The following is a 25,579-nucleotide window of genomic DNA, read 5'->3' as shown; positions in this document are numbered from 1 at the left end:
TGTATTTGGAAATACAATGAAACAGTATTTCTATAATGTATAGAAAGATACTACACAAAGATCCTTCTTTGAGACATTTAATAGTTCAGTAAAAGAACATATACATATGTGATAGTACAGTGCAGCAATACATAACAAATTCTATTTTAATGTAAAATTACATTTTATTTTATGCACAAATATTTTAAATAGTTTATGAAATAGGTACTGGCAAAAATTTGTTTTGTAAAATTATGGTTATTGTTGCCAGTACATTTCAAAATTTCTTTTTATTGTTTAAATAAATTTTGTTGCTACCTTTTGTTCTCATATCACCTAAATTTCTTTTAATTTTGCCACCATTCACTTTTGATTTTGGGGGGGTGGTTCTTTTCATTTATATAGTTGTATTCATCATCTATGTTTTCTTGGCTCTGCTTACTTCACTCAGCATCAGTTCATGTAAATATTTCTTTGCTACCCTGTTTAAATAATATTCATTGCTTCTTATAGTATAATATTTTACTATATTCAAATACTAGCTCAGGGATGGGGAACTTGTGGCCCTCTAAGTTCTCAAGTGCAGCCCTTTGACTGAATCCAAATTTGATAGAACAAATCCTCTTAATAAAAGAATTTCTTCTATAACACTTGGACTCAGTCAAAAAGTTACATTCAAGGATCTAGAAGGCCATGTGTGGCCTTGAGGTCACAGGTTCCCCACCCCTGTGCTAGCTAGTGGTTGTTTAGCCATTTCCCAAATGATAGGTATTTCCTTGTTTTTCCAATTCTTTTGAACCGCAAAAAAATGCTGCCATAAATATTTTGTTACATATGAACACTTTTCTTTTTATTAATGAACTCCTTGGGATTCATGCCTACTTAGTAAAATCTCTGGTCAGTGTATGGACTTTGTATATGGTCACTTTATCAGTATAATTGCAAACTGTTTTCCAAATCACCGAATAATATGTCACTCCTCCCACAATGACTATTGTCTTATTTGTCATCTTCGCTAATTTGCTAGGTATGAGATAACCACACTTTAGAAAATATAATCATACTCATTCTCTATTACATTTCACATTTAAAGAAGACAGTCGTGTCAGTTATTAGGGTTGATTGATATATGTTTAAAAAAAAAGAAAAATGTTACCAAAAATTTATTTGATACTGAGTATATGCATCTAATTATTTAGCCAAGAATTATATACATCTAAACACACTTAAGGTCACATGTACTTATTTGCTGTACAGTTACATATTACCAATTACCACAGTAGCACATAACTAAAGACTATAGGTCAGAGCTATGTACAGACAATAATACTGTTTATGATTCTTCTGTCTTAATTTCATAGTCAACTTGTCTGTGACTATCATAAATGGAAACAGGCTGCCAATAAGTCTCCCAACAGTTTACAAATATGCCCAATTTGAAATTCTAGGATGTTTCTGATTCACTTATGCCCTGCCTAGAGTGATTTCCATGGATCTTTATCAGGTTAGTGGCCATATCTTGCCCAACTCTACTACTTCTCACAGAATCACAGACTCTTAAAGTTAGAAGGGAAAATTTGAGGTTTCTGATACAGCCTTTATGATGCATGAAATCCCTCAAGAGTCCAGACTCTACTTGAACAATGAGAATGCTCCATTCGTTATCTCATGTAAGGCCAAATAACTTCTGGATAGTACTATTAGAAATAGTTTTCTTTATGATGAGCCAAAATCTGCTTCTCTGTAACTTCTACTTGAACTAATGGTCAAGTTCTGAATCTACAGTCACAAATAAAGCCTAATTATTCTTACATCCTTCATGTAATAAATAATGGCTATCCCATCACCAGTACATCTTATTTTCTCCAGGATAAAAATCCCGACTTTCTTCAGATGTTCCTGCACAACAATCTGTTCAACTTTCTCCAGAGTCCTTCATTTTCCAATGTCTCTCTTAAAACACAGCACCCAGTACTAATATAAACATTGTAGATACAATCTGACCAGCACAGAGTAAAGCGAAAAAATGAACTATTTTGATTTCTAAATGTTGCCTAAAATTGTATCATATTCGCTTTTCTGGCTGGCATATCAGATTGTTGAATAAAACTGACTCTGTAGTTTATCAAAAAACATGTTAAGCTGTTTTTATTGTTTTAAACATGAATTGTTAAGTTGCGTTTCTTTGATACAGTGCTTGTATAGTTGTTTTTAGAGGGGAAAAAAAGCAAAAAGCTAAGTATCAATGTGACATTTATCTTTAACAAATTTCTTTTATTAAATTCAGTTCAGTGATGCAATCTGTTGAGATCTTTTAAGATCAGGATTCTGTCATTATCATCATCATCATGAATGAATGAATATGCAATTGTCAAGTACTTTCTGTGTGCTATATACTGTGCTAAGCACTAGGAATATAAACAGAAAAAGTGAGACAAACCTTGCTCTTAAGGAGTTCATAATCTAATTGGTAGAGACAACACATAAAAGCTAGTTCAACTCCGCAGGGATGGAAAGGCACAGAAGTCCTAAAAGTACAGCAGCAGAGTATATGGCAAGGTCCAGTGGTCCTTAGGTTACAACAATATGTTAGATGACAATGCTGGGAGAAAAAAGCAAGAGAGGGTGTTTGGAAGGTGAAAAGGCAGGGCAGATGTCGAGGTCTATAAAACTTCAGGAGGCAGTGTCAGGGGAAGGTCTGGTGGCCCTTCATCTTTCCAGAAGGGACAGAATGAGCGACTCTTATTTCATAGAAGCAATGTGAGCAGTCCAGCAGTACAGATGGGGTCTGGTTTTCCTGAATGGGAGAAGGGGCAAAGAGGGAGACAAAGAGGAGGATGCCTATTCCAGTGGTAGGTCTTCCTCCTACATAACCTTGATGGGTTTAAAAGCCAAGGGAAGAAGCCAAGAGGGGGAGGAAGCCTCTGATCATGCTGGGTCTTCCCACTGTTCATGTTGTGGAATAATTTTAATAGAAGCTAGTTATGTAGGCTGAGCTATTATTAAGATTACGGGTCTACAAGTTATGTAAGCTGAGCTATTATTAAGATTACGGGTCTTACACTATGGTACACCTAAAATAATTCTGCTAAACTAGTAACTTAGACCAAATTAAGAAGGCTATTAATATTTTAACAGATTAAGAAGGTTGTTATAGTTCAAAGGCATGAATATTAGGTATGAATAAAGCCTCGGTTCTTCAAAAGGTAACTTTATGACACTGCATTTGTACCACAGCCAAAAGTGGCACTTTATATAAATATTTTTGTTTACTGTCTTTAAATGAAGACATAACATCCTCTGGATTCCAGTTCATCATTTTACCATTTTCACCAAGCAGCAAGTGTGGATACACTGGGAGCTATAATCACAGCCCTGTACAAAAGAAGCTCAGGCCATTGGGTGATCTTCTCACTGTACTGAAGCAATAGTGGGATTTGGTGTTTGAGCAGATTTTTAAAGGAATATACTTGCTCACCTCTTAATGTGAGAAAGGGTCTACAAAAGGTGCCCTAAAAAGTGTCTAATTCACCTAACCTAACCCTGGAATGCAAAGTGCAGCAAGGGGATTCTACCTTATGGTCAAAACATAAAAAAGTACAAAAACTTTTGCTGAGAAGATTTCAATCACCATTAGTACATAGAATGTGCTTATGGACAACAAGAACTCCAATAAACCTCAAAGATGAACAGGTCTCATTACAAGTGAACTTGGAGCAGATTATCACATATGAACAGTAGCCCTGAATTAAACAAGGCTGGCAAATTAGGGCCAGCTTACTAAAGTCGGAGCTAGATGAACATTTTTCTGGAGTGGCCACAATGATGTGGAGTGCCATGAAGCTGGCATAGGTTTTGTAATCAGATCTAATCTAGTCAGCAAGCTGATATGCCTCCCCAAAAGAGTGAATGACAGGTTCATGACAATGTGACTGCCATTGCAGAAAAGTGTCATGCCACCATCATCAATGTGTATGCTCCCACCATGAAAAACACTGATGAGTTCAAAGAAAAATTTTATGAAGACCTAGAGGCCCTCATTATTAATGTGCCAAAAGAGGGCAAGCTTGTAATTCTGGGTGACTTTTAACACCAGAATAGGCACAGACTTAGCAGGGAGTCCTTGGGAGAAAACAGCAATGGTAACTTACTAATGAAGACTTGTGAGTCTCATGACTTTCATATCCCCAATAAGGTCTTCTGCTTAACAGTAGATGTACCCTCACAGCAAACATTAGCATTTAATGAGCTAAGTTATGTAAGGAGGAGATAGGATGTAAGAGTTCTGGAGGGATCATGGACATTTTCACCAAGCAAAACATTTGCATTCAACAAAAGCAGCAGCCCTAAGGCAAGACAATTATCAGAAGACTTTGGTCAACTGATAGGAGCACTTCTCAGAGCACCAACAGTTTGTTGCTAATTTAGAGGGAAAGCTGAGCCAATACATGATGGGCAACAGTGAAACAGAAAGAGAGGGCAGCTTTCAGAGATATGGTGTACAGCACATACTCGCAAAAACATCAGTTTTGGTTTGTTGAAAATGATGAAGGAAATTAAGACGTTACTAAATGAAAAACAAGAATTCCACAGGGCTTACCAGCAAGATAGCTCATCTTGTCTCTAAGAATACAGTCTTTAATTCCATCAAAAGTAAAGTGCAAGTGGAGCTTGGAGAGATTCAGGGTTCTTGGCTCAGAAAAAAGGCAGATGAAATTCAGTTTTACACTGATAGTAATAATCCAAAGCATTTTTATGATGTCCTGAAGGCTATTTATGGACCAAAAACCTTTCCTGCGTATCAACTTCTCAGTGCTGATGGAGCCACATTGATGAGTGATAAGAGCATGATCCTGGAGAAACAGGCTGAACATTTCTATAGTGTTCTCAACAGACAATCATCAACCAATGCTGAAGTCATCGATGATATGTTAGGTTGAAGTCAATCCTTCTCTAGGCAAACTACTAACTGAAGAAGAGGTTTTGAATGCCATTGGGCTCCTGTTGTGTAGCAAAGCACCTGGTTTGCTTTCCGTTCCAACTGATTCCATTCCAACTGAGATTTACAAGGCAGGGGGTTCATTGCTTATACAAAAGCTGACTGAAATCTTCTGGGTTATATGGTAAGAGGTGATTATGGAGTTCAAGGACAACTCTACTGTTAATCTCTATAAAGGAAAGTGAAATATATTGTCCTGTGACAACCACAAGGGGTATCCTTCTCTTAGTTATTTCCAGTAATTTTCTTGCTGCAAGAGTCCTCCTTAATCAGCTGATCCTTCACCCAGAAGATCACTACCTACCCAAGAACCTGTGTGGCTTTAGAAAGGGCAGAGAATGGCTGATATGGTATTTGTTCCCTGACAACTCTAAGAGAAATGTCAGGAGCAGAACAGAGATCTGTACAAAATGACCAAGGACCTGTGAAAGATCAAGGCAAAATTTGGTTGCCCAGAGATGTTCATCCTTATTGTATGTCAGTTTCACGATGGCATCCTTGCAGCAGGGTTGTGTACTTGCTCCCATACTTTTTCTCATGATGTTTTCAATGATGTAGTTGAACACCTTCAATAATGACGAAAACGGCACAAAGGTCAGCTACTGCAATGATGGCAAATTATTTAACTTGAAAAGGTTATAAGCCAAGACTAAGATGGAGGGAGAGTTGGTGTTCAATATTTTGTTTGCTGATGGTTATGTACTCAATGCAACCTCTGAGGCTAAGATGCAAAAGATTCTCTGTCACTTGTGCTAATTTTGGCCAGACAACACCAAGAAAAGACAAGTTCTCCACCAAGCAAGCGCTGCACCATCCTTACTTGGAATCATGAGTTATAGCAAGCCGAAAGGTTTTGAATACTATGGATAAACTCACTTACCTTGGCATACACTTTCCAGGGATATCCACACAGATGATGAGGTTGATCCTCTCACTACCAGAGCTAGCTCAATGTTTGGGAGGCTCCAAAGGAAAGTGTAGGAGAGAAGAGGCATTAAACTGCCTACCAAACTGAAGGTCTACAAAGCTGTTCTGCTGACCTCACTGCCATATGTCCATGAAATCTGTACAGTCTATCAATGCCATGGCAGTAAACAAAATCACTTCTATTGGAATTGTCTTAAGAAGATTCTGAAGATCACCTGGCTAAATATGGTACCAGACACAGGCATCCTTTCTCAAGCCAGACTGTCAAGCATTCAAACCCTAGTACAGAGAGCTTTAACTCCAATGGGCTAGCCACATTGTTTGAATGCCAAACATACTTTTGCCTAAAAGACTATTTTACAGAGAATTCACAAAAGGCAAGTGCTCACACAGAGGTAAGAAGAAGCAATACAAGAAAATTCTCATAAAATTCTATAAAGAAATTTGAAATCAATTGTGAGACTCCCAGCATGATATGACTGCATCAAAGACAGTGATATTTTCTATGAATAAAACAGAACTGGTTCAAAAAAAACATGAGACAAGCAAATTTAGAGATTTCTTTCTATCAAATGGTCATATGGATGATTTGTGCCCATCCCATGTTAGAATCTTCCAATCTTATATTGGTCTGATCAGCCACAGTGTACATTGACCCCAATATAGTGATGTCTCTAGGACATTCAATATTTAATCCTTGCAAAAATTATAATTTCTAAAACATTACATATAAATTTTCATTTCAGCTAACATATTTGATATTTATTACTCCTCAAAAAATAAATAATTACAAAAAGGAATACAGGTCCTTTATATCTTAATTCACATTTACTGTTTTTTTTTAAAAGATCCCTGATATTGTTTAAAACAAAATAGATCCCTACTACTCCTTATTTATGTCAGCAAAAGAGTAAGCCTTAGCTTTAAAATATTTGATTTTGTACAACAATAAGTACATGATATAATAGTACATATAAATATAAATATAAATAGTACATGACATAATTAGAGTCCAAAGAAATCCAGATTGCAATTTTGCATCCAATACCTATTGACTACAAGTTCTCTAAACTCTTAGCTTCCTAATCTGTAATTTAGAAGTCTATGAAAAGATGAAAATTCAAATAAAAATATATCCAGCTTTGTTATTTCCTTTAACAAAAAAATGGCTTAGCTATTTTCAACAATACAGTGATCTAAGACAATCCCAAAAGATTTATAATGAAAAATTCTATATGCCTTCAGAGAAAGAACTGAGAGAGTCTGAAAATGCAGATTAAGGCATATTTTTTTTACTTTATTTTTCTTTTTTTTTTCTTTTGGTCCATGTTTTCTTTCACAACATGACTAAAATAGAAATATGTATTGCATGACTGCACATGTATAGTCTACATCAAACTGCTTGCTTTCTCAATGAAGGGGTAGGGATGAAAAGAGGGGGAGAGAGAATTTAAAACAAATCTTTTTAAATGAATGTTAAAAAAATTTTCAACATGTAATTTGAAAAAAAATTTTTTTAAGTGGGAAGGCCATTTTTGCAATGAAATTATTCCCAAGGATGCTTATGTTTAGCTTCTGGTATACAATATATTACAATAACATTCACAAACATGACATCTTTCAAATGCTTTTATTTTCACATTTTCTAGGTGAAAGGTTTTCATTTCAAACACTGTTTTCATGCTGTTTGATTTTTCAAGATTAGAGCATCCCTACCTGAAAAGATTTTTGCACTAAAGCAAATCAACACAGGAATATTTTCTGAGATTAGTGAACACCTGCTTAAAATCACTGCTCTCTATTTCACTAAAAAGAAAATGCACCTATATGTTGGGTTCACAACTGTTACAACAGATTTTTTTATAATTTGAAATTTTTCAATAATAAATTATATTTATAGTGTGTTAAACTACATATTTTAAAGTTGTATAAACCATGTGTCTAAAATGCCATTTTTACAATTTCTCTACCAAAATAATACAACTAACATGAATCTTAGCTGAATGAAAACAAATATCAGTATGAAATAAATAAATATACTGAGGATCCATAAAAAAGTATTATTATAAAGTTATAAATATAAGCATCAGCATTTTTAAAATAATGGTTATTCCAAAACTCAGGAGTTAACCATTAAAGGTATTAAGACAAATATTCAGACTTGATGATAATAATAACATGACCTAAGGAAGCCAGCAATACTGAGTTCATATGTCTATGTACACCAAAATCAAAGAAAACCCTCTGGCTCATATCACCCTTAGAGTTCTCCAAATGAGGTCCAAGGAAGCTCAAATGAGTTAGCCATAGTGTGAGAGCCAGGCCTTGAATAGAAGTCTAGTGACTCTAAGACTGACGCTTTTTTTCACTACCAATTTTTTTCACCCATTAACATTTATTAAAACACCCAAGAGTTAAGCTATCACAGATTAACTGCTCCCTTCTGATTACAGTCTTCATCCTTTTGGCTGCTATCAATGAAAACATGTTCTAACACTAAAGATTTAGTAGTAGAATTTTGCTACTTTTAATTATGTTAAATTTACTTTTAAAACGAACGAATGATTATGATACAAACTAGTATATGTGTATTAATTTAGATATACAATCAGTTACTTGCACACTTAATATATGTCCAAATATGGATAAGATCTCATTCCTTATCCTTGGAGATAACTGTCACATGCTGTTTATCCCCACAGGGCTTCCTAAAACTTTTTCCAATCATGTTCCCTTCAGCTCTTCTTAAAACTGTGGGTTGTGACCCCAAAGGGCATCATGACCCACAGCTTAAGAAGCACTGCTAGTACAACAGATATATCTCCTTGCCGGAGAAAACAAAACCACATATTCTTTCCCAGTCCACTTTTTGTAACTGAAGAATACTAGAAATGAGAAATTTTTAAATTTGTGTTTTGGGGGGAGCTAAGAGGGATATCTCCAGTACCTAGTACAGTACCTGACACCTAATAGAAATTTAAGACTAAACTCTTCTGTAATAGATTGTGGATTATTTGGTCAAATGATCACTAACATGGACGGAGAATTACTTTTTTCAAAGCCATTTGAAACTTCCAACATCTCCAAACACAGTGAATGAATTATATGTCAGACGCTGAATAATTACTGATAGAAGAAGGAATTCTCCATAAAGCAAAATCCTTTAAAAATTAATACCATAGAACTTTTATATTTAAGAACACACACATTGGACCACACTTGAACTCAGGTTTTCTTGACTCCAAGGCCAGCATTCAATCCACTAAATCAAAATTTTTCATAATCTCTCTGGTTTATTTTCCACAATTTAATGGTAATGTTTTCACTTTATTCTGAGAGGCTTTTTGTAAATTTCAGTAGAGCTTACTGGTACATAACCTACACTGACACCAAGAGTCTCTCTATAATTCTCATACATTCAAATGCCAATTCTGTCTTGGTGTTGATTCTATTTAGCTTTAACAGAAACAATCATTTTCAGGCCCCAAGGAAAAGAGGTAGTTGGGATTTTTTTTAACCAATGTGTTAGAATTGCTTGTGGGATAGAAACTAAAGGATCTGAGGATTTTACAATGGTAATAAAAATCCCTAAAACATATCTAGGAATTTGAGAGAAGTTCTATTTAAAAACTGGTCACCAGAAGGAACAAAGAATATGAGATGAAGATAAAAAGGATGGTTAAGTAAGGAGAATGATCTTTTACTATTAGACCAAGCATATCTATGCCATAAATCAAAAAAGTTGATTAAGACCTTGGTACTACTAATGAAACTTGAAAACACTTTATCCAACTGAACATAATGGAGTAGGATGGAGCTTTGGGAACACTGACAACCTATTCATTTTACAAATGAGTTAACTGAAGAATACAGAGGGTTAGTGATCCATCCCTCATTATACAGTAATGTAGCAGCAAAGTGGAACCCAGGTCTTATAACTTCCAATGTAAGGGTAGCCTTTCCATTACTGTGTACTTCCTCCAACAGCTTAGAATTATGTTGCTCTCTGCTTGGGCACTGCAAATGGAAATTTACTGCCTTCAATACTATGAAGAGCTGGTCATGCTACTACCATTAATGAGGTATATATTAGCTCACTTTATAAGTGAGATTAGTCACAAGAGTTGTCTGTATTATTTTTTAAATCTGTTACTAAATTAAATTTTATTATATAAATTTTATATAAATAATAAATTTTATTTTTTAAATCTAAGTTACTAAATTAAACAACTTAAAGGAAAAAATTTATTCCAAATTTAACAATAAGTTGAGAGTTCAAAGTTTTTAAACACATAACATTTTTAAAACTATGTTTTTACAAGATATAAATTCAGTTCACTCCTCAAAACAAGAAAAATGAAAATGTACACAAGTGATAACAGCAAACTAAAGCTCCAAAATGCACAAGATTTTATTTTTTTATAATAAGTATATGTTTCTACAAAATTATTAATGTGAGAAAGGTTATGGAAATCAGAAATAGAGAACAAAATAATCATTCTTCTTTTAGGTTGCCTAAGTCATAAACAAAAAGTAATTATTTTATGCATAATTAAAAGTAAGAACTTCTATATGTCTGGAAAGGCATCATGTATACAATGTGTATATAAGGGAAAGGGGGAGAAGTTATGCTGATGTGACATTATCTATATCCCTAAGTACAAATACTGATTACAGATTATTTGAGAAATGTTTCATTCTAGATAATACAGCTTCTAGAGAACAGGAATGGTATTGTAAGGACAGTCAGCATAACTTCAACTTCACCATCAGCACTAAATTACATGGAAGTATAAAATGAGAAACAAAATGAAAGACATTTCACAACATATGAATTACTTACAGAAATTATTATTTTTCTCTGTCAAAATGGCTTACCCCTATAATACTCAGGCCTTTAAGGTAGTCCTGACGAGGTTGTGCTTGAGGAACACATCCAGCTAAAACCACTTTCTTGTCTTCCTCTTGAGCTTTTCTAAAAGAATTAAAGGCAAATTATTATAATTCACTACCTCACATGTGGATTTTCTAAATTGATGATAATAGCTATGAATTTGCCAAAAGCATGAAACAATTTCTTCTATTTGATCACAGAAGATAAAGTGTGCATGTTGTACTTCTCCCACTAAACATAACAATGTAGACTAAACAGTTAACTCATTCTACTGCCTTCTTGTTAGACAGAAATATAACCTACCTAGAAGCACCTTCTGAATAGCCAAGTTTTCCCAGTTAACTGTGATTTAATCCTCTGAATGTCAGAAAGCTAACTTTTCTTCTAATATGTACCATATACTTAGCAACCTTCATAAATCAAATATATAAAACTAAATATTGTCTCTTCTCAATAATTCAGAGTTATCAATAAAAGTATTATGTTGAGATAGTTAAGAAAAGGAATTGCAGTATGGCCATCAGTCAGTCAATATACATTTACTAAGCATTTACTATTTGATAGGCATTGTGCTTAGCCCTGCAAACACAAAGGCAAAAACATGGTCCCTGCCAACAAAGACTATACATGCAACTGTGAGAGATATAACATAAAAATTATAAATACATACATTAAAAATACAAAGCAGACAGAAGGTAATTGGAGAGGCAAGTCACTAGTAGGGTGGACCTGGGGTAGGGAGACAAGGAAATATCTCTAGGAGAAGGTGAGAATTGAATTGGGTCCTGAAAGAAGCCAGGGAAGCTAGGAAAGGATGAGAACACTGCAGATATGAGGGAAAGTAAGTACAAAGGCTTGGAGGGTCATGTGCTAAACAGTAAGCAGGCTGGATTGGAGCGTGTATAGAGTAGAGGAAAAGTTCAATGCCTCTCTAAAACTATTGATTCTTCTAGATCACCCCTATGCAGTGTGTCACATGGATACTTAGCCTATTCAATTTGAAAATGAGGGGACATGAGCTTCACACACACACTCCACACACAAAAACATAAATCATATATTAAAAGTGTCTTTGAAGGGAATACATAGAACTGGGGATTCTAGATATAGAATTACATGGAATACATAAAACTGGGGACTAAAACTACAACAAAGTAGATGTATCTCTGACACTGATATAACAGAATATAAACATATGACTAGAATTAATGAAAATAAAGTATAATTATTGAATCAAAAGGGTTAGAATTACAAACTACTGAGAATTATCAGTTGGCTAAGGAAAACAAGATTCAAAATTGTGACTGTCTAGAGAATCATCAGAGGATCCAGAAAATATCAGGCTCCAAGAAATGCTAAATCAGATATTATTTACATAAATCTTCAGCAAAATTTTCACTATGTCTTGGTGATAAGAACAACAAAATATGAGAATTGCAAAGCACTTAGGTCAGAGTAGGCCCTTTCTTCCAGAGGAAGGGGATATGTTGACAGAACAGCTGTCCAAGATAGAACCCTGATGTCACAAAGGAACTGTAACAACACCTGCATGCATTTTTATCTAGCTTATTCGTAATTTATATATCTGAAGATACTTAAAGTAAACTAATAAAGGGCACCAGCTCTGCTGGTATATACCCAGGTATAAAGCAGCATAATCCCCAGTATCCAGGAGCCACTCTCAATCATTCTGAACTACTGGCAGAGCCTACCTGTTTGTGATTAGACATTACAGAGGAATGAAAAATACAACTGTCAAACAAGTAAATATAAGGTAAGCTGTGAGAGAGCATTAGCAATGGGGATAACAAAATAAGCTTTACAATTTTACATCTACAGTTTATCTTTCCATATATATAGAAGCTAAAACTAAATATAAGTGTTGATATGGTGTGACCATGAAAAAGCATGGTAGGGACTATCATTACCAGCTTTATAGACACAACATTTCTATTAAATGTCTAAAATCATCCAATTCTTTTGCAACCATTTCACATTGTTGATTTACTGGGCTTGCAGTCCAAATAAAACCTCGAGGCTTTTCGACAAAAACAAATTTCAACAAGGTTACCTGCACTCTCTGCTTATACATGATTTTTTAAGAAAATTTCTAGTGCTGAAAGTAGTTAATAACTATAGTAATTTACTGTTTGATAAACCCAATAAGGGATAAGAACTCACTATTTGATAAAAACTGTTGGGAAAACTGGAAAATAGTATGGCAGAAACTGAGCACATACCAACATCTGACACTGTATACCAAAATAAAGTCCAAATGAGTACACAATTTAGGTATAAAAGCTGATACTATAAGCAAATTAGGGGAGTAAGGAATAGTTTATCTGTCAGATTTATGGAGAATGGGAGAATTTATGACCAAACAAGAGATAGAAAATATTATGAAATGCAAAATGGATAGTTTTGATTACATTAAATTGAAAAGGTTTTATACAAAGTTAATGCAACCAAGATTAGAAGGGAAGCAGAAAATTAGGAAAGAATTTTTACAACCAGTATCTCTGATAAAGGCCTCATTTCTAAAATATATAGAGAACTGAGTCAAATTTATAAAAATACAAGTCATTCTCCAATTGATAAATGGCCAAAGTATATGAACAGGCAGTTTTAAGAGGAAGAAATTAAAGCTATCTATAAGTCATATAAAAAAAATGCTCTAAATCACTATTGCTTAGAAAACTTAAAACAACTCTGAGGTACCACATCACACCTATCTGATGGACTAACAGGAAAATGCTAAACGTTGGTGAAGATGTGGGAAAATTGGAACACTAATTCATTGTTGGTGGAATTGTGAACTAATCCAACCATTCTGGAGAACAATTTGGAACTATACCCAAAGGGCTATAAAAATATGCATACCCTTTGACCCAGTATTACCACTTCTGGGGCTATATCCCAGAGAGATCATAAAAATGGGAAAAGGACCCACATGTACAAAAATATTTATAGCACCTCTTTTTGTGGTGGCCAAGAATTGGAAATTGAAGGGATGCCCATCAATTGGGGAATGGCTGAGCAAGTTGTAGTATATGAATGTAATGGAATACTATTATGCTATAAAAAAACGATGAGCAGGCGGACTTCAGAAAAAACTGGAAAGACTTATATGAACTGATACTGAGTAAAGTGAACAGAACTAAGAGGAACACTGTACACAATAACAACCACAGTGAGCAATGACTGACTTTGATAAACTCAGATCTTCTCAGCAATGCAAGGACCTAAAAAATCCCAAAGAAGTCATGATGGAAAATGCCATCTACATGCAGAGAAAGAACTATGTAGTCTGAATGCAGAGCAAAGCAGATTATTTTCTTTTTTAGTTTAGTTTAGTTTTTTTTCTTTCTCATGATTCCTCCCATTCATTATAATTCTTTTTTACAACATGAGTAATGTGAAAATATGTTTAAAAGGAATGTATATCGGGGTGGTTAGGTGGCACAGTGAGTAAGAGTACCAGCCCCAGAGTTGGGAGGACCCTGAATTGGTTCCAGCCTCAGATACTTAACACCCACACAAAAAAACTGGCCTTGTAACCTTGAGCAAGTTACTTAACCCCAACTGCTTAAAAAAAAAAAAAAAGGAATGTATATATAGAGTTGTTATGAGAATGGGAATTTAAGATCTTCCCTGCCCTGCCCCTAGGCCCTTTGATGGGCTTAAATGCACCTGGAGCCTGTGGAGGGAGGCTTGGTTTTCAGGAACGCCCACACCTTGGTGCTCTCTGATTGGGCAGTGGGTCAAGAGGGTTGTGACATTCTCTGAGCCAGGAGAAGGCTATATAAACTCTGATGTGAGGCTTTGTTTTGGGGCTCCTTTGAGAAGTGATTTGACCAGATGAGGCTCTGGGCAGCCGTTGAGGCCCCCCAGCTTTGAAAACCCAGATGTTGATGCTTCCCTCTCTGGTAACTGACTAGGTATGGATGAATTGGTTGGACAGTTGGAAGCCTGTCTGCTTGGTCTGTTTCTATCTTCTTGAAACTTCTGCTTGTAACCTCTGTATACTCTGAAGTTCGGGATGCTGACTTTTTCCCCTGAACTAGGTAAATGATATGTCTGACTGATTAAAGCAAGACTGTTAACCCATTTTGAGTTGCTTTCCTTTAGAAAAGCAGAGCTAAGAATCTCTGTTGGCAGCCACCCTGGGGATGCTGGGGTGCTTGCTGCAATAAGAGTATATATCAGACTGCATGCCATCTTTGGGTGGGGGGGGTGGGGTTGAGAAAATTTAAAACTTATTGAAGTGTATGTCAAAACTAAAAATAAATAAACTTTTAAAAATTCTAGTATTAAATGATAAGTGAACTCCCAGTAGTTTTTAAAATAAAATATAAATTCATCCTGAACTTATACAGTCTAGCTACAACTCAACATTCCAGTCTTGTTTAAAATTACTCCCTTTATTCACTCTATGTTTCAATCAAAGTGGAATGAAATGCCTCTTGCATCAATGAATTCAAGAAAGTCACAATGTCCATGCCTAGATTTTGTATTTCCCCCTCATTGTTCATCTCAAAAAGCTTCTCTTCCCCTTCAAGGCTCAAATCCTCCATGAAGTCAATGACTGCAAACTGACCTTATATTAGAATTGCTAGAGAAGACACGACCAGTCAATCAACGAAAAAAACAAGAATGTATTGGCACCCCCTATGTTCCTGACACTGTTTTGGGCATTACAGATGCAAGTACAAATAAAGAAATACCTATTAACAAGGAAATTAATATTATGATGAAAGGGCAATTAAGTACATATAAAAATGCATACAGAATAAATATAAAGTGAATAAATACAAACATACACAAGGTGAAATACAAGATAGTTTTGGAGGGAGGGCACTAGCAAGAGGGGATTAGAAAAATTTTCATGGAGAATATGGTGCTGGAGTGGCACCCTAAAGGAAGAACAATTCTGAGGTGGAGTCAATGAGGGAGAATGGGAGAAAGTCAGTACAAAGAGAAGATGAGAGATGAAATTTAGTATGTGAGAAACAGAGAGAAGGAAAATCTAACTGCATGGCAAAATGTAAGAGGGAGAATGGAGTTTCCAAGGAGGCTGGAGAGATAGGCTGAGGTAAGACTGCAGGAGTTTAAAAACTATAGTAGAGTCTATATTTTATCTTAAAGAGTAAAGAAAATCTAAGGTTGATTAAGGTGGGAGTTGTATGTACAGATCTCTAAGGAAAATCACTTTGGCAGCAGTGTAGAAGATAAACTGGAAGAACAATTAAGAGATTGCTACAATAATGTGAACCAGAAGTGATGTCCTAAACTAAAAGAGTAGTTGTGTAAGGGAGAGAAAAAAAGGTTGTTGTGAGAGAAGATGTAGAGATAGAAATGGCAAGATGTGGCAAATGAATAGATATATGATATGGAATTGAAGTTCAGGGAAGAAATTGGACTGGTTATATAGATTTGGGCATAATGCGCATAGATATGATAGTTAAGTTCATAGGAGCTATAATTTTACTGAGAGAGTGTATATAAAGGAAAGAACAGGCCCTAGAACAAAATTTCCACAGTTAGAGATGATATGAATGATAAACCAGCAAAGGTGACTGAGAAAGAGCAGTCAGACAGATAGGCAGCAAACCAGGAGAGTGTAGTATCATGAGAAGTCAGAGAGGAGAGTGTATAGGAAAAAAAGAATGGTCAACAATGTCAAATGCAGCAGACAGGTCAAGAAGGATAAAGAATGATAAAAGACCATCAGATTCATCGAATAAAAGATCACTGGTTCCAATTTCAGTTGACTGATGATGGTGAAAGCCAGACTGCAAAGGGTTGAGGGCGTGAGTAAAAGGAAAATAAGTGGAAGTAACATATGTAGATAGCTGTTTCAAGGAATTTGACTGAGAAAAAGATTAAAGATAAAGGACAATAGTTTCAGAAGAAGGTGGTGTCTACTAATGATTTTTTAAGGATGGAGGATCATGTTTAAAGACAGTTGGAAAGGAACCAGTTGATAGTGAAAAGTTGAAGATTCCAGAGAGAGGAAGTATGATCACAGTTACAACCTGTTGAGGAAGATGGAAGGGAATGAGATCAAGTACCATAAGAACATCCATTTATTTGTCAGGGACTGAGGGAAAAAAGGAGAGTATGAAATGGTATTGGGGGAGGTGGGGGTTGAAAAAAAGAGGATAAGAGGAAGTTTATAGAAGTTCACATCCAATAGTCTCAATATTCTCACTCAAATAACAGGTAAGGTCCTCAGTTGAAGGAGTGGAGAAGAAGGTATGTGAGCCCTGAGGAGGTAAAATAAGGTATGGAATAGCCTCTACAGGGAGTAGGATAGGGAATCACTTGGGAAGAAATAAAGAGATATCCTTCTTGCTGTAAGGGCCCAAGTGGGAATGAGTAACATGAATTTGTGGTATACCCACTCAGCACATTTCTGAGATTTCATGCAGTTGGATTTGGCATTCAAAGGCTCTTCAGAGGACTCAGATAAGATTTGACAAGAGAAAAGAATGATGTAAGAGGTCAAAAGAATCAAGAGTAGGAGGCAGTAGAGTTAAATTGGCTAACAGGTTGAGGTTGGAGAGGGAAGAAAATAGTCAAAGGGAAGTCAAAGTAGCAGTAATGATCTGACCAAGAACTGAGGAATCAGATTTCTCCAATGATGGCAAAAAGTAAGTTTATGAGAGAGTGGCTCATAGGGAGAGGTAGAATGATAGGAGCTCATGGTGAGATAGGGAATTTTCAGAATTTCTCATTAAGGGAGTAAAACATTTTTGGATGATGGCAAGATCCATTACACAACATCTCTATGTGTAGCTGAGATGAAGTGAAAGAATAGTTCATAAAATTTATGGCACCTGAAGAACTTGAGGGAGAATAAAAGCACATATTAAAGATACCTAGCGTAAGGGCAGGAGTTGGGGAAAAGTGAAAGATGGTGATTCAGTCACTGAACTCCTTGAGAAAGGAAGGAGAATAAAATGGAAATCAGAGGACTACAGCTACCATAATTCACAAGGGATGGAAATTTTAATTGAATAGACTTCGAAAAAGAAAAGATTACTGAATAAAGGAGGGGTAGGGAAGGGTAAAAAGAGCCAGAAAGTGGCAGTTGGGGGGAAAAAAGTATTCTGACTGCCCTTCCAGGAAGACACACAGGTAGCTCCCACTCAGTACCTTATGTGGCATATTCACAAAAAGATAGACTGGAAAAAAAAAAAAAAAACTAAAAATTTATCAAAGCATGCAATTAAAGAAAATATTTCACTTTGGCAACTGAGAGGAGAATGGATTAAAGTGAGGAGAAACTTGAGGCAGGAAGAAGAACCAGAAGGTTACTGCAACACAGAAGGATGGGTAATGAGGACTTGCATTATACTAATGGCTATCTAAGCAAAGAGAAGGGCATGTATAGAAAAGATGTTGTGAACATAGAAGCAACAAGAGTTATATAAAAGTAGATAGATTCTTCTACTAAGAATGATATGAATTCATTTCTTTTGTACCAGGATCTGGAACATTTTATATTAACATCATACTTTTTTGGCACGTTACTTAATTTTGTTGAACTTTTTTTTCTTCCTTCCTTTTTATTTTTTAGCATAAAGGACGAGTCCTTCAGAGGCAGTGTGGAGAATTCATGGGGAAATATAAATGCTGTAAATGCAAAAGATATTAAGTGTTTTTTGTAAATATAGAGGGGGATAGGAGAGGGAGAAAAGGCCACAGTAAAACAAGAACAAATGCACTGGTTGATTCTTAAAAGTGATCCCAAACTGAAAATACCTTAGAATATCAAAAATTCCAGTGTTCCCAAGTCAAAGTAAAGATACTATATGTAACCAGAAAGATTTTAAATTTGAAGAAATCATATTCAAGATATTCAAGATGATGCTGCAACTATTATAAAGAAGATAAAATCTTGAAATGAAATATATTAAAAAAAGACTCCCAAAAAAGACTTAGAACAGAAATAATTTACCTTGAAATGGTAAGTATGGTAGGGCTGAGGATAGGGATGAGGATGGGAATGGGGATGAGTGTGGGGAGCAGAAGGATAAATTTTTATAATTTAAAAAAATTGGTGAGGCAGTATCAAAATGTGAGAATAAAGGCAGGAATTTCCCCGAGCTCTTCCAAATTCCACTCCAGACAACTTTAAAATAATACCTCACACTGAATTATGGAGGAGCAGAACCACCAAAGGTTGGAGTGGAACAATTTTCCCATCCAGGAAAACTTACATGGTCAACAGGAAAAGTCTGTCTCAATGTGGTGATGATCAGACATAGAGCCCAGCACAAACCATTTAGCACAGGCCACACTGGGGTACCAGCAGACCTGGGAAACAGTTCATCAGGGACAGCAGCAGCTTCAGGAGCTCCCTTCCCATAAATAGTAAAGGGATGAAACAAAAATTCACTGAGTAGAAGAACTCCTTAAAAAGCAGAATTGACCAAATGGAAAAGGAGGCATAAAAGCACACTGAAGAAAATAATTCCTTAAAAATTAAAATTGGGCAAGTGGAAGCTAATGAATCCATAAGACATCAAGAAACAATAAAATAAAAGTCAAAAGAATGAAAAATAGAAGACAATGTGAAATATCTCATTGGAAAAACAACTGACCTGGAAAAGAGATGAAGGAGAGTTCAATTAAGAATTATTGGATTACCTGAAAGCCATAATAAAAAAAAAAAAGAACCTGGAAATTATATTTCAAGAAACTGTCAAGGAAAACTGCCCTGATACCTTAAAACCAAAGAATAAAAGAGAAATGGAAAGAACCCACTAAACACTTCATCATAGACACACCAAAATGAAAATTCCCAGGAATATAATAGACAAATTTCAGAGTTCCCAGGTCAAGAAAAAAAATACTGCAAATATACAGAAGAAACAATTCAAATATCATGGAGCCTCAGTTAAGGGAACACAAGATTTAGCAGCTTGAATGTTTAAGAATAGGAAGACTTGGAATGAGATGTTCCAGAGGGCAAAGGAGCTAGGATTACAACCAAGAATCACCTACCCAGAAAAAGTGAATATAATCCTTCACGGAAAAAGAATGGATGCTCAATGAAATAAAGGATTTTTAAGCATTCCTGATGAAAAGACCAGAGATAAATAGAAAATCTAACTTGCGAATGCAAGACTCAAGAGAAACATAAAAAGGTAAATAGGAAAGAGAAATCATAAGAGATTCAATAAAGTCAAAATGTTTACATGCCTATTTGGAGAGATGATACTTGTAACTCTTAAGAACTTAATCCTTAGTAGGATAGTTAGAAGGAGTAAACATAGACAGAGGGCACGGGCACGAGCTAACGATGGGGGGATGATTTTTTAAAAATTAAGAGGTGAGAAAGAAGAATGCATTGAGAGAAGGAAGAAGGGAAATGCAGAATGGGGTAAACTATCTCACATAAAAAAGGTATTAAAGGCAGAGCTTTTTGCAGCAGGGGGATGCTTGCACATTACTCTCATCAGAACTCTCTCAAAGAGAGAATAATACACACACTCAGTTGGGTATAGAAATCTATCTTGCCATATAGGGAGGTAGGTGGGAATAAGAGAAGAGGGAGAGGCAAAAAGGTGTGGTAGACTGGGGTAGGCAGGGGTGAATAGGAAAACAGACTTTTGAGAAGAGACAGGATAAAAGGGGAGAAAGAGAGAGGGAGAGTGAGAGAGAGAAGGAGAAAGGGAGAGAGAAATGGGGGGGGGAGGAACTGGATGGGGAAAACACACAATTATTAGTCATAACTGTGAATGTGAATTGGATGAACTCACCCAAAAAATGTAAGTGAATAGCAGAGAGGATTAAAAACCAGAATCCAACAATATGTTGTTTATAAGAAACAGAAAGAAAAACCCAGAGTAAAAATATGGGATCTGAATAAAATCTCTTATGCTTCAGTTGATGTAAGAAAAAAAAAATAGTAGCAATCATACTCTCAGACAAGGCAAAAGCAAAAATACAAAAACAAATCTAAATGAAAGAGATAAGGAGGGAAACTACATTGTGTTAAAAGGTACCATGGACAAAGAAGTAATATATATTCAACTTATATGCACCAAATAGTAAAGCATCCAAATTCTTAAAGAAAAATTTAAATGAATTACATGAGGTTTAAAGATGTAAAACTATACTTGTGAGGAACCTTAACTTTTACCTCTCAGAACTGTCTAAATGTAACCAAAATAAACAAGGAAGAAATCAAGGAGATGAGAATTTTATAAGAATTAAATATAATAGATCTCTAGAGAAAACTGAATGGGATTAAGAAAGAATATACCTTTTCCGCAGTGGTACATTGCAACTATACAAAAGTTGACCATGTATTACGACATAAAAACCTCACAACCAAATGCAGAAAAGCAGAAATATTAAACGCATACCTTTTAGATATAATGCAATAAAAATTACTTTCAATAAAGGGCCTTTGAAACACAGATTAGAAATCAATTGGAAACTCAATCTAATCCTAAAAAATGAGCAGGTCAAATAATAAATAAGAGAAACAATAATTTCATTAAAAAGAATAACAACGAGACAACAAAATGTATGAGATGCAGACAAACCAGCACTTACAGGAAATTTTGCATCTCTAAATGCTTACATCAATAAGAGAAAAAGCAGATCAGTGAATTGAGCATGCAATTAAAAAAAAAAAACCCTCAAAAAAGAACAAATTAAAAACCTCCAATCAAACCCCAAATTAGAAATCCTGAAAACCTAAGGAGAGATTAACAAAATTGAAAATAAGAAAACCATAGAATAAACAAAACTACAAGCTGGCTTTATGGGAGTGAGGGGGAATAAAATAAACCATTGATTAATATGATTTTTTAAAAAGAGGAAAACCAAATTACAGTATCAAAAATGAAAAGGGTAAATTTGTCGCCAATGAAAAGGAAATTAAAACAATTATTACAAACTATTTTGCCCAAACAGATGCTAATAAACCCAACAATCTAAGTGAATGAATATTTAAAAACATATAAATCTCCCAGATTAAGAGAAGAGGATATAAAAATACTTAAATAACCCTATCTTAGAAAAAGAAATTGAACAAGCCATCAATGAGCTCCCTAAGAAAAAACCCCCAGGACCAGATGAATTCACAAGTGAATTTTACCAAATATTTAAAGAACAATCAATTCCAATACTATATAAACTATCTAAAAAACAGGCAAAGAAGAAGTCTACCAAGTTCCTTTTACAATAGAAATATAGTGCTGATATCTAAACCAAGAAGAGCAAAAACAGAGAAAGAAAACTAGAGACCAATTTTCCTAATGAATATTGATGCAAAAATTTTAAATAAAATATTAGCAAGAAGAAATACAGCAAATATCACAAAGACCATACATTTTGGCCACGTGGAATTTATATCAGGAATGCAGGGCTAGTTCAATATTAGGAAAACTAGCAGCATAACTAACTGTAAAAAAAATAAAAACAACAAAAATCATACAACTATCTCAGCAGATGCAGAAAAAGCTTTTGACAAAATACAATACTCATTCTTGTTAAAAACACTAGAAAGAATAGAAATAATTGGAACTTTCCTTAAAATGATCAATAGTATCTATCTAAAAACATCAGCAAGCATTATCTGTAATAGGAATAAACGAGAAGCTTTTCCAATAAGATTAGGGTTGGAAGCAAGAATGCCCATTACTACCACTTTTATTCAATATTTTACTAGAAATTCTAGCTATAGAAATAAGAGAAGAAAAAGACACTGAAGGAATTGGAATAGGCAATGAGAAACAAAATTATCACTCTTTGTAGATGATATAATGGTATACTCAGAGAATCCTAAAGAATTAACTAGAAGACTAGCTGAAGAAAGAATAACTGGAAATAGTTCTGATGCAAAGACCAACTGAGTAAAACTATTCAAGCAAAACACAAGATAAACAAAGAACAGAAAGGTAAACACATTTGAATAATTGAAAGGGACTAAATGATTATGAACTACTTATGTTCTAATGGGGGACTAGACACAAGTGATTCTTCAGAACTGCACTATAGCTTCAAAGAGGAGACTTAAAAACAGAAACACAAGACCTGGGAGTGCTTTTGTTCTACTGCAATGGTTTTAACAGAGGAAAGAAAAAGGAGGGAACAAATAATGCACAAGAAAATAAATGAGGAAGAAAGAAATGCAATTCAATATTTCTCATAATTGGAGAGAGAAGAGAAAATAAACATAGAGGAAGGAATAGGAAAGTGAGTCATTTTTAACTGAAACAAAGGAAAGTTGAATGAGTGTGTGTGCGCACTCACACACGCATGCATGCACACAGCAAAGAACTGAAAACTAAGAGAGTGTTGGGAAACAGATAAAAGAATCGTAATATTTAGATGCAATGAAATATTATTACAGTAGGGACCAGAAGAGATGGGGTTGGGAGGGAGATGGATGAGGCAAAAAGGACCATTTCAGAGAAATCTAAAGGGTTCATATGAAATGAGACTGTTGTGATAGTGAAAGTGATGCCAAATAAAAGGAAAAGAAAGAAAATTAATCTTCCTGGTATTTTTTTTTTCACCATGTCACCATCTTCCTCTATCTGTCTCTCGGAACTTTGGACTCTAATGTTGAATATCCAAGCTCAGATGAATCAGTTTTTACCTAATTTTACCAGAAGAAAGACCCCCGTACTAGTTCTGAGTTTTAATCATGAAATGATACCTACACTCTGGATATCTTCCTATTACCTACTATTAGAACTTAGGACTTCATCCTCAGGATTCCAAGCTTTGATGGGTGAAGTTAAAATGAGGATCAGGAACAAAAGTACTATGTCACTTTTGGGCCACCTCATCACCATGCAGTTGTGACCGTGCCTCCTCCCCTTTTTATATATATTATCCAAATTTATTTAAATGTAAACTCTGAGGGAAGGGACTGTTTGGTATGTACATATTTGTATTCATCCTTAGCAGAGCCTGACACATAGTAAGCATTTAATAAATGTTTTGTCTATATGCCTTTTAATGAAACATTTAAAAGATGTACAGAAGGAAATCAAAGGGAGACATAGACAAGCTGGACAGTTTTGGAACTACTATGTTGAATTAGTCATAAACTATGTTTTTAAAAAGTCCAGTTGTACCGAGAGACAGTTTTATATGCAATTCTCTTTTTCTGTTCTTTATATATGGAAATGATCTTGTTTACTCATGTCTGTCAAGTTAATAATAATAAAAAAGAAAAATTTTTTAAATGAATAGTCCCAAAAGTGACTAGATTCAAGAAAAAATACAGAGATATAGAAAAAACAGGCAAAAATTCCATTTTCAACTTATATAAATTCATGAGAAAGACATACTCTAATTATACACTTCATTATCAAAATTTTTATGACAGAATAAGTGATGTAGAGATGTAAAGATCTAAGAACAGGAACTGACTTTTCCTCTGAAGCCTGATCAACAAGTCCCAGCTACCTCTTCAACCACCAACCTCAAAAAAAAAAGCAATCAACTCAAGTGCTGACACCTTAATGATACACACACAAACACTATCTGATATAAATGAGGATTTTCATTGCAGCTTATGAAAAAAGTTCTTATTTCATACAATATTGAGCTAGGAAGGCCTAGGGTCAAGTCCTACCTCTAATACACACTGGTCACATCACTGTGGGCAAGTCATTAAACTTCTCAAAGCCCCCAAGCAACTAACTCTAAGTGGCAGCTATGTATTGCTAAGAGAAGTCTCCTCACAAAGAGTTCCATATACAAATGCAAGAACAGGCCCAATCAACAAAATAATGTGCTGTGAACCATGTACTAGGGGACCTACACTCATCAATGTAAGACATTATCACTTTTGCATTGTTTTATGTTTTTGTATTGTTTTATATTCATGAATTATAAGTTCCTAATGTAGAGTGTTTCTATCTTCTGTAATACAATGCTAGGTACATAGTTTGTACTCAAATCTTTGGCAAATTAATTACATCCTTAGGAAGGTTAATTTATTTAAGGGTACATTTATAAATCTTTCATGTTACTGTGCAATAGGGCAACTACAATGGTCACAAGATTCTACTTGTAGCCATTGTCAAAAGAAACAAGCGGGCTGGATAAACTATTCATTTAACCTGGCATGCCATTTCTTAAGTTATTATATTTTTGTCTGCTGTTTCCAATGCCATTAAATGAATATGTGCCCTTGAAATTAACTAAAACAAATTTGCTTGTGTAGAAAGATATCTGTAAGTTCCTAAGAACAGAGTAATACTAATAGTCTTCAAAAAGAAAGATATAGCAGGAATTTATTAACAATTGAAATAAATCATACCAAGAAACTGTAGAATATAGTAGATATGCATGAATCTGAAAAGTTTTTGGTGTTGATCAAATACTTATAACTTAGAGCAATTCTGTGGTTTTACTTTTTTTATTAACAGAAATTGATAGTAAGACAAATGAACAAGAAAAATTGACTAGATTTCTTCACAAATAGCAGTTTTGAGGCAGCTAAGTGGCACAGTGAATAGAGCACGGGCCCTGAAGTCAGGAGGACCTGAGTTCAGATTTGACCTCAGACACAACACAAAAACTAGCCCTGTGACCTTGGGCAAGTTACTTAATCCCAATTGCCCTCCCAAAAAAAAGGAAGAAAAACAACAACAAATAGCAGTTTTAAGGAAACTGTCAGAAAATATTCATGGCCATTACTTTGTTCCACCTTTAAGGAAGACAGATGAGGTGGTGTAAAGAGCACTAACTTGTCTGTCTGAGAAAACAGAAGCTACCATACACTGAGTATGGCGTTA

The 25,579-nt window shown here is 35.0% G+C and overlaps 1 protein-coding gene across 2 annotated transcripts in view; it reads right to left on the bottom strand.

Moving 5' to 3' along the window:
- CDKAL1 (CDK5 regulatory subunit associated protein 1 like 1) overlaps positions 1-25,579 on the bottom strand; it is a 704,048-nt gene that overhangs the window by 511,981 nt on the left and 166,488 nt on the right. For both annotated transcript variants that reach the window (XM_069092496.1, XM_069092497.1), the window contains exon 6: positions 10,784-10,880. In XM_069092496.1, coding sequence (XP_068948597.1) covers positions 10,784-10,880 — 97 coding nt within the window. The remainder of the gene's footprint in view (positions 1-10,783; positions 10,881-25,579) is intronic.

Source organism: Petaurus breviceps, unplaced genomic scaffold (assembly GCF_028583685.1).
Source record: "Petaurus breviceps papuanus isolate PSGF00001 unplaced genomic scaffold, PetGlider_PUasm1.0 190, whole genome shotgun sequence".
Classification (NCBI taxonomy): domain Eukaryota; kingdom Metazoa; phylum Chordata; class Mammalia; order Diprotodontia; family Petauridae; genus Petaurus; species Petaurus breviceps.
The sequence above is the reverse complement of the archived record's forward strand: the minus strand, read 5'-3'. Positions and strand labels throughout refer to the sequence as shown.